The sequence below is a fragment of the Astatotilapia calliptera genome, chromosome 3 (assembly GCF_900246225.1).
Source record: "Astatotilapia calliptera chromosome 3, fAstCal1.2, whole genome shotgun sequence".
In the NCBI taxonomy this organism is placed as follows: domain Eukaryota; kingdom Metazoa; phylum Chordata; class Actinopteri; order Cichliformes; family Cichlidae; genus Astatotilapia; species Astatotilapia calliptera.
The window spans coordinates 22227206-22242637 of record NC_039304.1 but is presented as its reverse complement, the minus strand read 5'-3'; the positions used below and the strand labels follow the sequence as shown (position 1 = coordinate 22242637).

General features: G+C 38.4%; 1 protein-coding gene across 3 annotated transcripts in view; it reads right to left on the bottom strand.

Moving 5' to 3' along the window:
- Positions 1-5888: 5888 nt before the first annotated feature.
- kcnj10a (potassium inwardly rectifying channel subfamily J member 10a) overlaps positions 5889-15432 on the bottom strand; it is a 28856-nt gene continuing 19312 nt past the window's right edge. For 2 of the 3 annotated variants that reach the window (XM_026162400.1, XM_026162401.1), the window contains exons 3-6: positions 14435-14646; positions 13118-13249; positions 12588-12765; positions 5889-7735 (exon numbers count right to left, since the gene is read on the bottom strand). In XM_026162400.1, the coding sequence (XP_026018185.1) occupies positions 7326-7735; positions 12588-12765; positions 13118-13249; positions 14435-14646 (932 nt within the window). In that variant the 3' untranslated portion in view covers positions 5889-7325. The remainder of the gene's footprint in view (positions 7736-12587; positions 12766-13117; positions 13250-14434; positions 14647-15432) is intronic. The other variant, XM_026162402.1, reaches the window with a different exon arrangement.

Sequence of the window (15432 nt, the reverse complement as noted above, 5' to 3'; positions counted from 1 at the left end):
TTTATAACCATATTTTTCAACATAATCTTGGAGAGTGAGAGGTTGCCTGAAAATTGAACAGAAAGAGTACTAGGACAGGATGATGTGCAGAGCTGCAGTAACTACAAATGGATAAAGTTGATAATCGATATCTTTGTGGAATGACATCAAGGCGATGAGCAGTGAGCATCAGAGAAGAAGCACTACAGATGTCATGTTTGCTTTGAGAGTGTTGATGGAGATGAGGTCAGAAGGAGAGCCTTTGAGGAAATGAGAAAGCATATGTTAGGGTACAAAGAGTGTAACTGCGGTACTGCAAGAGGAAGTAATGAGTGGCCGTGAAATGTGAGGGTGGTGTAGGACATTGTATCTGTAGTGAGAGTAGAGTAGTAGCGGGTGGAAGAGAGCCTGGAGAGGTGGAGAGAAAAGGAATGAAAGTCATTAGAAGCGAGACAGAATACAACTCGGTCCATTACTTTGGATGGATCAAAGGATGGATAAGGGTGAGTTTCAAGGGTGATTTCTGACAGAAAGATAGCAGCAAGAGTGAGAGAGAAGGTTTACATGATGGTAGTGAGACCTGCAGTGGCTGGAGGTGGAGCTGGAGATGTCCGGATTTTAATTGTGAGTGACAAGAATGGACAAGATTAGAAATGAGTACATCTGAGGAACAGCTCAAGCTGAGCAGTTTGGACATGCTGAGATGGTCTGGACATGTGCAGCAGAGGGATAGTGGACATACTGGACAAAGGAGTTTAAGGATGTGGTGAAGGAGGACATGCAGATTGTTAACGTGAGGTGGAGGCAGATGATCTGCTGTCACAACCCTAAAAGGGAGCAGATGAAAGGAGAAGATGACCTTTCATCTTCTCCTGTCACGGTCAGCGGTTTGAGTTTTTGTGAGTTTGTAATTCTTTTGGGTTGGAAAAGCATTTTATGTTCACACTCTATGTCTCGCCCTTTCGTGTCTTGCCTCTGTGTTTTAATGTTTGTCTCTGGTCTTTTGTCTCTTGGACTTTATATGTAGTTTAACTTCCCTTGTCTCATTAAACCTGATTTGCTACAGCTCTTGTCCCACTTGTTTCCTTTCCCCTCTATACCTGGGCTGTATTTATTGTCTCTCTTTGTTGTGTCCTCCTTCAATGCTGTGTGTTTCCTAATTATTTTTCTCATGTATATGTTTTTGTTATGCTTTGATTGACAGATTGATATTGAAATGATTTTAATCACTCTCTTAAAAGAAGTCAAGAACCCAAACGAGGCCAGATACGGACCCAGGAGACAAAATTCAGCTTTTATCCGATTATTAAGTGATGACATGACGAATCCTACTTCCGGGCCTAAAGTAGTCTGCGTTTAACATGGCTTTTGTGTTGTTAACACGTTTAATGCTTTGTATTTTCTTCTATTTAATCTCAAAAAGCTCCTAAAAAAAGTCAGTGATCACTGTTGACCTCCCTCGGCTTTTATTGCCACTAATCATTTATTTAAGCTCAGTTTTTAAAACCTTAGGATGTAACTACAGCCCAGCCCATGCAGCAGTATATGAATGACTAACCTCGTATTGTGACCACATGGGTGTTACAGTGGGTGGTTCTTGTATTCACTGAATAAAAGGCTGCAGGGAAGGCTGTTCTTTGAAGTTGGCTGGGAAACAGGTGAGGAGCATTCATCTCCAAGAGCCTGGTTCTGACCAGGCTTCCCTTGCAAGTTAAAATGGATCGCTGTTTGTCTTGCTTTGTTCACTGGTGATAAGTCTTGTGTTACATGTTGGGCCTGCGAGCGCAGACCCAACATGTAACACTAGTCTCATGTATCTGTGAGCCGGCCTGGGTCTCTACACTGTAGCTTACTTTTGATTTTCCCTTGTTGATGCTCATAATAAATATATTAATTGTATAATTAAACCTAAAGATGAGCATATCATTTGAAATGGTACAGTTTCACTTTAGTTAGTGAAGTAAAATCACTTGCGTTTAGTGGTAAATTAATATGTAGCACTGATAAAGTGGTGTTCCTTACTGTTCAATCACTAGGTTACTAATACTGAATGAAACAGGATAACTAAACACTCTGGTGAGTCCACACACACTCATTCCCAAACATTCTGAAAATGCAACCCTTGCTGCAGCCCTGAGTCTTAGCTGGGGTGCATTGTGGCCTAAATTGAATGGTCACTTCACTCATAAACAAGCCATAAAATAAAAGTCACATGCAAATATCAGTACTCATGGCTCCTGATAGTTTAAAAGGTGAACATTTGCCTGTTTAAATCATAAGAACTGTCACTATACAGAAATGTGCTTCTGAATGTGGACGATGTGTCTTCTGACTTTGTAATGCAGTTGTGCTTCTGTTGAGTGATGTAAACAACCAATCGATCTACACTCTTCAAACATCAAAATTGATCATTTGATTTTGTTTATGACACAGCACAGGTGAGTTTTCCCACCTTCTCCTCTTTGTAACTTCACACGATCTTTCTGTTTTCATATTTTGGACATGATTTTGGAGTCCACCTTCGCTGTAGCAATTGACCGCAAAATAAAGCTACCGCAAATGTACAACTCTACATCCGGTCTTAAAACAGGAAGTCAGCATTTTCTCGTGCACAGGGTCTATTGGTTTTGAAAAAACCCTTTCAGACTCCTAATTACCTCTTGGTAGGTTAAAACAGCTCCACACGCCAGGTGACTGGTCAGTCATGAAAATAACAGCATGCTGCTTGTCTACAGACTAAAATGTCCACTTGATAGCAGTAGCTGGTCTTTCTACAAACTCACACACACAGTGGACACCACACCTACCCGCCAAATCCCACCCTTCTACCTGAAAGTCTCACCAGATTAGCAAGCGCCACCAGAGCTTTAGAACATGCCAAATAAAATAAATGAAATAATAAAATGTAAATAAGTAGGCTGAGTCTAAGCAACACACATTATACATATACATATTTATATTCCGAAACTCTTCCAAACTCTTCCACTTAAAGTGTAAAAAATACAACTAGATAATAAGATGGAAGTCAAAGTCTAGCAAAAGCTGATTGTTAGCAAACATAAAATTAATATTTGAATTGACTGATCAGCTAAATTTAGCAGTAATATTGTATTTGTGGTAAAGCAGTTTATAGCATCATGATTATTATTAGTTTTGCACTTTTGGATAGTTTTGTGAAATATGAATTTGGTCCAAATTTATACCCCGTTTTGTGCACAGACACAGAAGTAATGGCCCTATTATTCATTAATGGAATATGAGCTATTGGTGCTTTTAGCTAATTCAGATTTCAGAACTTTATTTGCGGTGTGATCAGGATGGTTGGAGGCTGAATATTCATCATAAGCTGTTATAAAAGCACCAAGTATGACTTAAGTCATCAGATTATTTTTTAAGTGTTTGTTTCATAATTCTGACGGTATCTGCAGATATTTCAAAGACGAATACTTTATCACACACACACACACACACACACACAATCAGAGACTTGTGGATGTTGTAAATAAAACATTTATTATTTAAAGACACACTTGAAAGTGTATTAGCAGTTAGACCAATGAGCTTCCAGAATTACAAGCGAACCATATACATATACAGCTTATACAGGAAGCCTTTAATCAGAGACTCGTACTTAAGTGTTTTTACTTATTCTGAATATTTTTCATGTTCTTCACCAGCGAAGGAATCCATATTAGTATTTTATCTCTGTTGGTCATTTAATGTGGGGGAGAAAATACAAAATAAAGGAACTTTTTGCTATAACTATCTTTTTGCATGTATTCTTTATAAAACTGGGTTCCTGAAAAAGTAAATAAAATATTTGAACTTATTGTGTCAAAGTCAGTGAGTCCCCGTAAACTTTTATCATAACTCTGTTAATCTGCCACAATAACACAAAGCTTTACATAAGATGTCAAAGACATACAGAAACAAGAAATATAGATAAAATATTTATACATACTGTACATAAGTGTACAGAAGCCAAGAAAGGCTGTGATGCTGTGAATTTTTTAATGCTGTTATTTTAGAATAACTTTAATAACTCACTTGTCTGTATCAGAAAGAATTGCCACAACATTTGTAAACCAATTGTAAAGCGCTTATAAAGAATAATTTCCGCTCGTAGGAATGAGTAATGATAAAAGAGTGGAAAACACAAGCCGCTGTTTGTCTGATGTTCCTGTTGCACCACAAAGCCGCAAAAATGATTCACCATAGGGGTGAAAATAACACCTCTGCTTATCTGAGTGCAAGGATAAACACACAATTTTACTTTCTGTTTTGATGAGATGGAAAACTAGGGTTGACAGAATAAACCCATTCATGTGTCTTAATTCAATTTATTTTATGATTAGTCGCCTTTATGGATTAACGATACATGAAAAGTGGCGTCATGATTCCTGATAGAAAACCAAGAGGAAAATAGATCTTTACAGAAATAATAACGCATTATCAACAATTTACACTCCTCTGTATTTTAATAAGCATATTCAAAACAGCCAAAATAAATGTCCTCCTGTAGTTTGCTTGAAGCTCATGTTGTCTAATAAGCAAAGAGTAAACAACCTTTTTTTTCTTGGTATAAAAAATAGTCATTACCACAAAAAAACGACCTTTGTTATCTCAGGCTAACTTGTTATCATGACATAACAGCATTAAAAGATTATTTTAAAAGCACAGTGATTCAAGACTTCTGTGGGACTACGCAAAGCATACTGTAAAGAATATTTAAAACAGTTCACATTTAACATCCGCATTCAACATCCACACACAGAAAGTATTATCACACTCACTCGATAACAGTTTGAAGGTGTAAAAAAACTCGCTCGCACTCAAAACTCCACATGGTTTAAATCATATTAATACAGTGTATTAAGTATTAGAGTTAGTTCAGTTACTCTGTCTGTATAAAATGCCACCTTTTGTTTATGTTAAAATGCTTTTAGTAACATTACTAAACATATATGTACTCCAACGAACACAATGAGACGTCTGGATAAAAGAGCTCATTTTTCACGTAGTGATGTTGGTACTGCCCTTTAAAATCCCTCATTAAAATACTACAGTTCCAGTTCTCGTTACCTGTTGCAGGTATTTATTTATCTTTACAAAAAAGCAAAACCAGTACTGTGAATCAACACATCCAACCTTCAGCTTCACTGCAAAACTACTCTCAAGCCAGAATTGCCTCAGCATTTTTCTTCTTAGATAAAATGTTTTTAAAAATCCTAAATAATCCTTAACTTTGATGATTTTTGTTACAGATTGATTTTTTATCTGCTGCCCTGAGGACTGTGCTACAAAGTAAGATTTCATCTTATCCAGGTTAATCTTGGGTTTTCTGTACGATGTAGGTGGTTCATTTCTTACATGAAAATCCAGTGTTTTTAGTTTTTTCAATAACGCAGTAATTTAATGCATTACTGTAATCCAATAATTGCATTACAGTTAACATTTGTTGTATGTATATTTATGTTGTTGCTTTCATTGCAAAAGTAAGGGAGGTGGATCCAAAGAAAAAACATGGAACAAAAGTTTTGTCTTCTTCTTACACACATGTGCTATAATCAGCTGATTTCAGTTTGTGTGCTGGAGGAAGAAGAAAAAAGTGATGGTAAAGTGCAAACAGCTTCTGGGAAAGAAACGGCTGCATTATGTTACTAACACAACTTCAGCTCTTTACAACCATCTGCACAGGCAGCATGCTAACACTAAGCTAGCCAAGAGCCAGAGTGATGATAAAGCAGAGTGAAGCTGACCCCAGCCCAGCAGCCAGACCCTGAACTTTAACAGATAACAAACTGCTGAGAAGTAAGACTGAAGCCTCTGTTTCTACCTGTTCATGTTTCTAAAGTAGAATCACTGTGGCGACGACTTTGAAGTCTCTGGTTTTCATCTTTCATCTGCTTTGTTTTCATAAGTAAAAACGAAATAAATGATCGTGTGTGTGTGTCCTCATTGGGATATTGATTTGTGTTGATGTGTGGGACTGTAGACTCAGATTTATATTCTTAAATGGTAATTATGGGACACTGCTTTTCAGGTCATTTCATGGAGTAACAATAAGTAATCTCAGCAGTATAATGAATAACTTTCAACCTGATATCACACCAAAGCTTTGCCAGCAAATTTATTATCTCCCTCTGCTAGTAATGCAACCTTTGCATGCATGTCCATTTACTGCTTCGGAAAAGGAAAAGCATGAAATTGACACTTTGACCAACGTGTCTATTGCATGCTTTACTGTGATATTCTGTTTGGCAATTAAGTAATGTACTGAATTACTTTTAAGAAAAGTAATGAGTAATGCATGACTTCTTTTTAGTGTCCGGTGCTGCAAACCTAATTCGCTGACCAATCAGTTCTCCAGAAAATAGCGTCACCATTCCTGGAAGATTCCGCAGACAGTAGAAAGTTTCTGCTCAGACAGTAGGAGGGTCTAAAGGTTTTTTTTATACTGTCTAAAATCTCTTTTTTCCCTGATGAGCATCATTCTCCTGTGTCTTAATGACAGAGCTTTGATATTGATAAGTCTTTTAATTCACAGAGTTGGCCTTTTCTGCTGGCTTTCTTTCCTGGATTCAAATAGGCTAAACTTTATTAATATATCATCTCATCTTTTCCAGTCTTACTGACCAAAGCACTCACATGCATTCATACATACATACATGCATTTTAATATTAAACCACTGTTCAGGACCCTCCCACCCCCAACACACACGCACACACACACACACACACACACACACACACACACACACACACACTGACACTGCTGATTTCTCTGCAGCAGCTGTGTTACATTCAGCCTGTATTATTGTTGCCTTTCAAATGGACATGTAGGAGAAACCCTGGGTTAATTTAGCAAGTTGATAACCAGCTTCATGTGACCACTTGACTGCCATTATTAGGGTAAGTGAATGTAGACAATGGAAAGATGCTCAGGGTATATTGAACTTGCTTTAAAGTTCATGGCTCATCTCGTTCAATTTTCTCTAAAAAATACGGTGTAGACACTAATTTGTTGACATCATTGAAAATACAAAATCTTTTAGCATGCTGTCGATTTGTATAAGTCAGGTTTGTAACTTGATATTCGAACTCTGAAAGGCTGTAAACATCTTCTTTGTTTGTTCTGGTATACAGCCTTGTGGTTAAAGAGTGTGTCTGGTTTTCATGCGCAGTCTTAACACCCAGGTGTTCAGTTTCCTGCCACGTACTTTAGAATAACTCATGCATTGGCAGTTTAGGCTTCTTCATGAGAATGTGGTCGCTTCTTCTTTGTTCCTATCTTTGCCTGATCTTGGTTTCACATCAACTTTCAGAACCTCTTCTTTCACTCCCTTTCACACATTACTAATTCGAACACTCAGTGGGCTGCTGTCCCGAATACGCCCTCTCTGGCAGCCCTTCTCCTCCCCCCTGTAGCTCTCCTCCAGTCTCATCTTTTCCAAGTCCGTTCCGTCTTCCTTGCCCTTACGTTGACGGGACCCCTGCGACTGCACGTCTGGTGGCAGGCCCTGCTTGAAAAGGGGTGGAGTTTTGGTTTTTGCCACTTTGTCAAAAAAGGCAAAATCAGCCACGTATTTTCCTGACGGGGACAGGGAGACAACAGGGGGGAACTCGTAGCCCCAGAGGATCTCGTCGGGAAGGTAGGATGTTCGAACCTGGCATGTGGCGGAGGTTGGCTCAACCGTGGCACTCATGATCACCAACAGCTCAAAGTCAGCCAGTTCTGGGTCTGTCCAGCCACCACCTAGAACCAGAAGAGTATCGAGGTGACTGGTTTCTGATGCTTTAGCCCATTAATAAAAAAAACATACAATTTGATACAGAAACATATAATTCTTCTGTTAATGCATAAAAGTTTTTATATGATGCAGCATTGATTACAAGTCACATAAGTATGAAAGGAAGAGGCAGGAGAGAAAACAGTTGTTGAGATATAAGTGTGAAACGTGGTCTAGACCAGTTTCTCTCACATGTCAAAGTGGGTAAAAAGGTTTGCTTGAATAATTTGCATTCATATGTAGGTTGGTTATTGTTGCTGTTGCATATTGACTTATGTGTTTGTCTATGAAAACAGGTAAAAAAAAAACCTTTTCATTTCCAGAGTTATTGTTATCTTCATGTAGCCACACACAGCGTAGTGCAAACCCGCCTTATATATTAAAAAATAAAAAATATTCCGGCTTTTCTTACAAATCTGCCTCCATCATGAGGCAACAGGCCTTCCTCCATATGAGGAAATGTAAACTACAATAAAAACCACTGTAGAATCTTGTGAGTTGGTGTGAAAAGCAGAAACACTAAACACTATCCACTGTTAACATCAGAGCACAGTTTATTTAAACTCATGTCCACAGACATGCAGTCTTGGGCCCTGGAAGTGGAAAAAAACTCCACTCATCTACGCCCAGCAAAGTACAATACATTTGTAACCTAAGCACAAACACTGCAGATTGTGTCTTATTTACTTGAACTTGCTAACACACAATACAAACGCCTTCTGTTGAGAGTGCTTGAAGAAATTAACACTCATTCGGAAGTGCCTTTAGCACTACTTAGAACAAAGGGCAAAGCTGCAGCCTCTTGCGGTGGAAAATGAGTGTTACAAACACACACACCCACACACACACACACATACACACACACACAAACATGCACAGAACTGCTTCACAGACTTAAATATACAGAACTTAAGGAAAAATTATCAGCAAAAACTTTTAGCACATTTTCACAAACAGTGACTGTTCACTGAAAACTCACCACTTATGACTTTCCATTGTCAAAAGCACTCAACACAGTCTCTCACACACACAAATAATTAAATAACTCATTTCTGAAATGTCAGTAAGCCTGCAGAGTAAGCGCTGCTGCGTAGTCACAGACAGGTAGAACGTACTTTAGAAGCACAGACAAAATATACTTTATACTCATCATCGGTGCACGACCTCAGCACCCAAACAAGCAAACACCTGCATCAACAGGCCTCACTCAGAATACACTCACTCATCTGTGTAAACATGTCTTCCCCTCACCCAGACCCACAATCACTCCCACCACGGCAACAACACCACATTTCGCAACCACTAATACACACGGGATTCTCTCTGTTGGCCTTTTTACAGGCGGAGCAAAGGCCTCATCTGCATGCAGTGATCTTCCAAGCACGCCTCTAGATATCTGCACTGTTTGCATTTCAGCTGAGAGGCCTGCTCACCACAAGATATGCATTTTTTTTCTGAGTACAGTTCCCTCTCAGTAATTTGATGTATTATTGTGAGGTAAGATATTTAAGAAAGTGTAAGAATTGTTGAGATCCTTGTTCATCATTTCCAAGTCCTTCTGACTTTTAGATGCATGGTTAAATTATCAATGCTGCAGTTGTGTCAGTGAGGTGGACTGGGAACACAGTCGAGAGGATGGCAGTCACATTGTGCAAGTATTTCATTATTTACCTGGGAACTCAACACTATGAAGCACCTGCACCTCTGCATAGCACTGATGACGAGAGCTGTGGAGGAGGAGAACGATGTAGTGCTACATTTCTGAAGCCCTCACTGTTAGCTTTTAGCTAACGTCTCACTGTGAGCAAAACCAAGAAGCTTCTTCCAATTAAAGGATGGAGGCGGGGCTACCAAGGCGGGGCTACCAATATCAACTCGACTCAAATGTATTCTATTGAAAATACAGTTTATAGTATAAAACTTTATGCCCCCATGACAATTTCTAAATCTGTCACTCTAAGGAGTTACTTCTCTCATTATGTAATGCTGTAATATAACAGATTACTTTTTTTTAGTAGCTGTAATTTTGTGGTGTAACCAGTTTCTTATAAAAGTATGTCTTTCGCAGCTGACGAGCACTTTAAAGTTTCACAATCCCCAAGATTATTGTAAGCAAAGACTTTCACTACACAATTCAGTGCAAGCCTTTTTTTAGTTTCTGTGCATGGAGTTTTCAGTGATGACGTGGTTAAGGTGTGCTTCTCTGTTTCAGCAGTTGGAGAGCCAGAGCATTCTGCCCTGCTGCTCCAACTGTGGAGAAACAGTTTTTTTTTTGCACTTGAAGCCAAATTCCCATAGATCCCATAAGGAGGCATTCACTGCTGAACTTCCATAAGTGTTCTGTGTCCATGAAGTATGCATGAGAGGTATTCATGCATGCATTCACAATCGTTAGAAGCAGTTGTATACTTTCTGTACGTCAGTGTGTAAAGGGTTAACAACTGAAAAACAGATCAGTGACGTGAAATATGACAGTTTTTCCATTACTAAGAAAAACTCAAAACAAGTTAAATATTGAACTGAAAGATAAAATGTTTTCGGGGTGTTTTATTACTCATGCAGGAGGTTACATCAGTGTGTAGATGATATGACACACAATGACACAGATCTGGAGTCTTTAAGATGGATTTAGTGCTTGTACTGCTGTAGGCTTCGTGGTCATGAAAGCTTGCTTCAATAAGTTTTTCTTGCAAATGCAAATTATTTTTTAGTTTAGAGGAAGTGAAAATGAAACATAATTACAGTAGAAATATTTTAGAAACTTGTCAAAAGCTTGTTTAAAATTAAACCTTATGGAGTATATACAAATAACAAACTGAGTCCGCATTTTCAATACCCACATTTGAGCCGGCACACTTATGAGAAGTCAGGAAATTAGTCGAGCACAATATTCAACAACTAGAACCAATTTTTCTGTTCAGGAATGGAAGTAAATAACTTTAACTAGGTTTCTTAATCCAAAATAGTGATGTGCTTTACTATTCTTTCTGCTTTTTTGTAGAACAGTCCATTTGAAAATTCATACATAACAGTAATAATTTTAGCATTAAAAATATGATTTTAATTAAAGAGATTTCACCAACAGGTGGATTAACCATTATAGAAACAAAAACAATTAATAATATTAATATTTGTTTACATATACATGTATATATGTATATATAGAGTCATTTTTAGTACGATTCCATCAGGCCTGAGTTCCTGTAAATGGATCTGTGCAGGCTTCGTGTCAGCACTCCAGACTGTACAGTATTGTGCTCTAATGAGGGGTGTCTCTGGCAGTCTCTCTCACACACATTCCAGCCAGAGAAATCTTCTCTCATAGAGCCAAACAAGCCAAACACTGGACACCGAGAGGCAGCCAAGCACGCAGCACATGATCGTAAATACCAACACACCTACATGCACATTGAGTATGTATGTGCATACAGTAAAACTTCTGTCAATGATATACATTTCATACAAAGCAAATGTAAATAAACAACCCATTTCATACAATATGATATCTTTATTTTTTGTCATTAAGTGGTTGCTGAGAATAAGACTGAGAAATGAGAAATAACACAACGGTTGTCACATTCTAAGACTTGTCAACACTTAATGTTAATATTGAGAGAATCCTTTTAGACAACAGGATTAACAGATGTGTGTTTTGAATTGAAAATATTCCGATGCGTATTTCAGTTTCCTTTCTCCATGAACTGAAAGAAACAAATTGCTTAATGCAGAAGACTCAGATGCTTCTGTCTGCTAATGTCCCTATAAAATATATTTTCTTGAAATTAAAAGTTTGTTTCATGCATTTAGACATACATTTTGGCAAGAAAAGGCCATCTGCAAAAAAAAATTACAAAAGAAATAAAAATCTGTGTTTACCCAGTACGAACACCTTTCTCTGTGTTCTGCAGCACATCCACATCTTTTGCATGGTACTCGTATTTTTTTCTGTTTACATGTAACATGTTACAGTTCATCAGAATCGCACTGCACTATTCAACATGCTATAAATTTCATACAGTACAGCATCAAGCAGATAAGCTTTTATTAGACCCTAATAAAAGACGTGTCCACCATATAAAAAGCATCAGGATCTGAAAAATGGTGCCAGTTGGAAAAAGCCCTAAACCTGCATTCTTACAAAAGTCCAGCTGCATAGAAGTCTTTGGAAAATAAAGCAACTGCTGACTTTACTTATTTATTTATTGCTGTGTTCATTGTTCTGCTGAATTTATTTATTTGTTGTCAATCTAGTTTAAAATCATCTGAATACAACAATGATGTCAATTTTGTAAATTATGATCCCATGTAGAGTGAAACTATTAGCTGAAACAGAGTATTTCTTAAGCGATGACTCTCTGTGATTTACCCAGGAGTTTCCCAGTAGTTGATCGGATCAGCTCCATGCTTGGTTAATTTTCAGTTTTAACAAAAGACACATGGAAGAGCGGGGTTTTTCAACTTAATCGTTTAAATAAGTAATAAGTTTTTGTTACAGTTTTTTTTTCACTAACCAAAAAAAGTACCTTTGGCTTATTGTCACACTGAATAATAAAAGTGTCTTTCTAAGTAAGCCATGGCTTTGTGAGCTACGGTGATGACTAAGAGCCAAACTGAGGCTTTAAAACAGTCAACCATAAACTAATTGATGAGGTCACGGTGCCCACTTTCATTAGTATTTACAGTACATGGATCCCTATTTAATGTACAGTGGTCATATGATGTGTAAAGGAATCATAGCTGTAAACTGACAAACGACAATTATCTGTTGACTTATTCATCACATCCTTCCACATCATTCTGACTCGAGCTGGGATTTACCTTTTGCTGCCCAGGCTCTGAGGGGGCTGTTGTCATCAATGATGTGGTAGAAAGTGAGAGGGATGATGAGGAAGGGGCTTTCGCTGGACGTGTCCACCTGGAAAGGCACATTTCTCTGGTCCAGCCGCACCGTCTCCCCCTCCTTTGTCAGGGACGTCTGAAGCAACTTCCCCGTCACCTGGGAGCCAAGATGCAGTGAGTAAATGTAGCCATGAGGTTGGAGAAGGCATCCTGTAACCAGAAGGCCCCAGGTTTAATACCTGCACTGGCCATCATCTCCATGTCCTTGAGCAAGGCACTGATGCGTATCATTCGCTTTATTTGTCACCAGCAAGCTTTTCCTCAGCAAAGCAAATATTCAGATAACAGGAAAACGTTTTATAGACATGAAGCGACTCATAATGAAAAACACACTTTCCAGGAACTAAACATAAATAGTAACTCCAAACAGTTACAGGAAGAAGGCTTTCATATATTACAAAAGGATATTTTAAGCAGCAATAATCAGTTTGTAGGTGCTGCTGCATTACCTGGCAACCTAACAGCAGGCTTTTACGCATGTTGGCCACTCGAATCATGAGGCACGGCCGTCCCTCGTGATTCGACACGACAGCGTGTTGGCTGAACTTCACCGTCTCTCCTCTCTTTTTGGGACGAGCAACCTGGAAGGCGAGAAAAGCAAAGTCGAAGCTGTTGTCGATATTCGGCAACCATTTATCAGGCTTCTTATTTCAGTTTTTGAAACAAAATAACCCGAACATGTTGAAAAAGAAAACATTGAAGGAGGAAATTACAAGATCATGTTGACAAGACAGACTGTTGAATTTTTAGACCACACGCAGGAGGAAGCAGCTGCGAGAAACCTCATTATGATAGATATGAGTGCTGATATACTGTAATACCAACACGCAGCGTGACATTTCTTGATAAGGATACTGATTGCTGTAATGATACTGTGAAGAAAACATATGAGGGCAAAAGATAGAGGTACGTGTAGCAACCCCCTCAGCTGACGGGAAAATGTGTCAAAAGATACTTAAAAGGAACAGTGATAACAATGTAACCCACATGTTTTAAAAATACATGTTTAAGATGCTGAACAAAGAATCCAACATTGAAGGCAGACAGCAAGAAGAAATGGTTTAAGTAAGCTACTTTGTATTTACAGTGGTTCCTCGCTATAACACAGTTCACCTTTTGCGGCCTCACTGTTTCGGGGATTTTTTTTTTTTTGGTGCAATTTTGCATGCTTTTTTATTTATTTTTTTTTTTTAAATAAAACAAAATTGCGTCCTGATTGGCTGTAGACCAGCCAATCATGACTGGTCTCATGCCGTGTCTCCTGTACAGTCCAGAATGCGTTCAGCATTCTGAAGTGCTGCACTTTACGTTTGTAAGTTTTCTCCCCAACAAACACAACAATGTCGACCAAACGTTTTGCACCGTCAAAGGTAACCATGGGTGCCTTTGGTTTCATTCTATAATACTGGGTTTATTTTTCTACGAAGGTTTGAACTTTGAGAGTGTTTAAACAAGAGAGAAAAGCATGAAAATGTTCATGCCTGTCTGAAAAAAAGTGTATAAAGTGTGTAGTGAGGGGTTTTACAGCCTGAAAACATCTATAATAATTGTAAGAAATAAAGTTGGCTACTTTGCGGATTTCACCTATCGGGGTTATTTTTAGAACGTAACTCCTGTGATAAACGAGGGGCCACTGTATGCACATACATAATCCTATGAACACAAAAGGACAAGATGCAGTTATTTTGACTTAATTTGTTCTCTTTCACAACTTTTCTGATGATCAAATTTGGCATTTCTAAAATTTCTTCTAAACTTAAAACTACCTTTGCAAGGAAGGTGCCGGTGATGAAGATCTCCATCACCATCGTGACGACCAGCTGGAAGATGAGAAGGACAATCGCTACAGGACACTCCTCTGTGATGCACCTGAAGCCGAAGCCAATCGTGGTTTGGGATTCCAGAGAGAAGAGGAAGGCCCCTGTCAGGGTCTTCACCTCCATTACACACGGCGTGTGGTTGGAGGGGGGGTCAAACTCTGTGAGAATGTAGGCAGAAAGAAAGATCTGCAAATCACTTACAGGATAACTACATTGTTCCTTTTCTCAGCCTTCACTGTCCTGCCTTTGTCATGCTTTCTTCATTGTTTACTCATTTACAGAAAGGTGTGACCGTACTGCAAAGGCAGTAATGTAAAGGATTATAACATTTTAAAAACTATAAAATGTAACAATTCACAAAATATAGAATATCTGAAGTGATTTGTCCAATAGCAAAACGATGTTCTGCTGAGTGCTGTACTTTGGAATGTACTACTTATCTAAATACTGATGCAGTTTCTGTTGTTGTTGTTTTTGTGATTCAAGAGATTCAAGATTCTTTATTTGTCACATGCATGGTTATACAGGTATAACATGCAGTGAAATGTGACCTGATACACTCCTCGACTGTGCAACGAAAAAGAGAGAGACAGAACTTTATATACAGTGAATGAGTATATACAAAGAGGACATGTGTGGTTCTCGTTACAACACAAAATAAACAGAAAACGCCTTGAAACACATGAGAAAGAGACCAAATGTTGGCTTGGTCTTCAAACTTGTTTCAAGCTGTTGGGTTCTTACCATAACAAGCGACGGGTAAAGGATACAGTGACATCCCTGCAAACCTGCATCAGAAACTGAAGAGAACCCTCAAACAAAATATGTGGGAATGCCCTAATAAGATCTTCTTGATTAACACTCTTAATTTCTTTTTTCAACTCATGTCAGTTAAACACTTCATTATAGTATAATATTGACCATGTGTGAAATCTTAGTTTAGG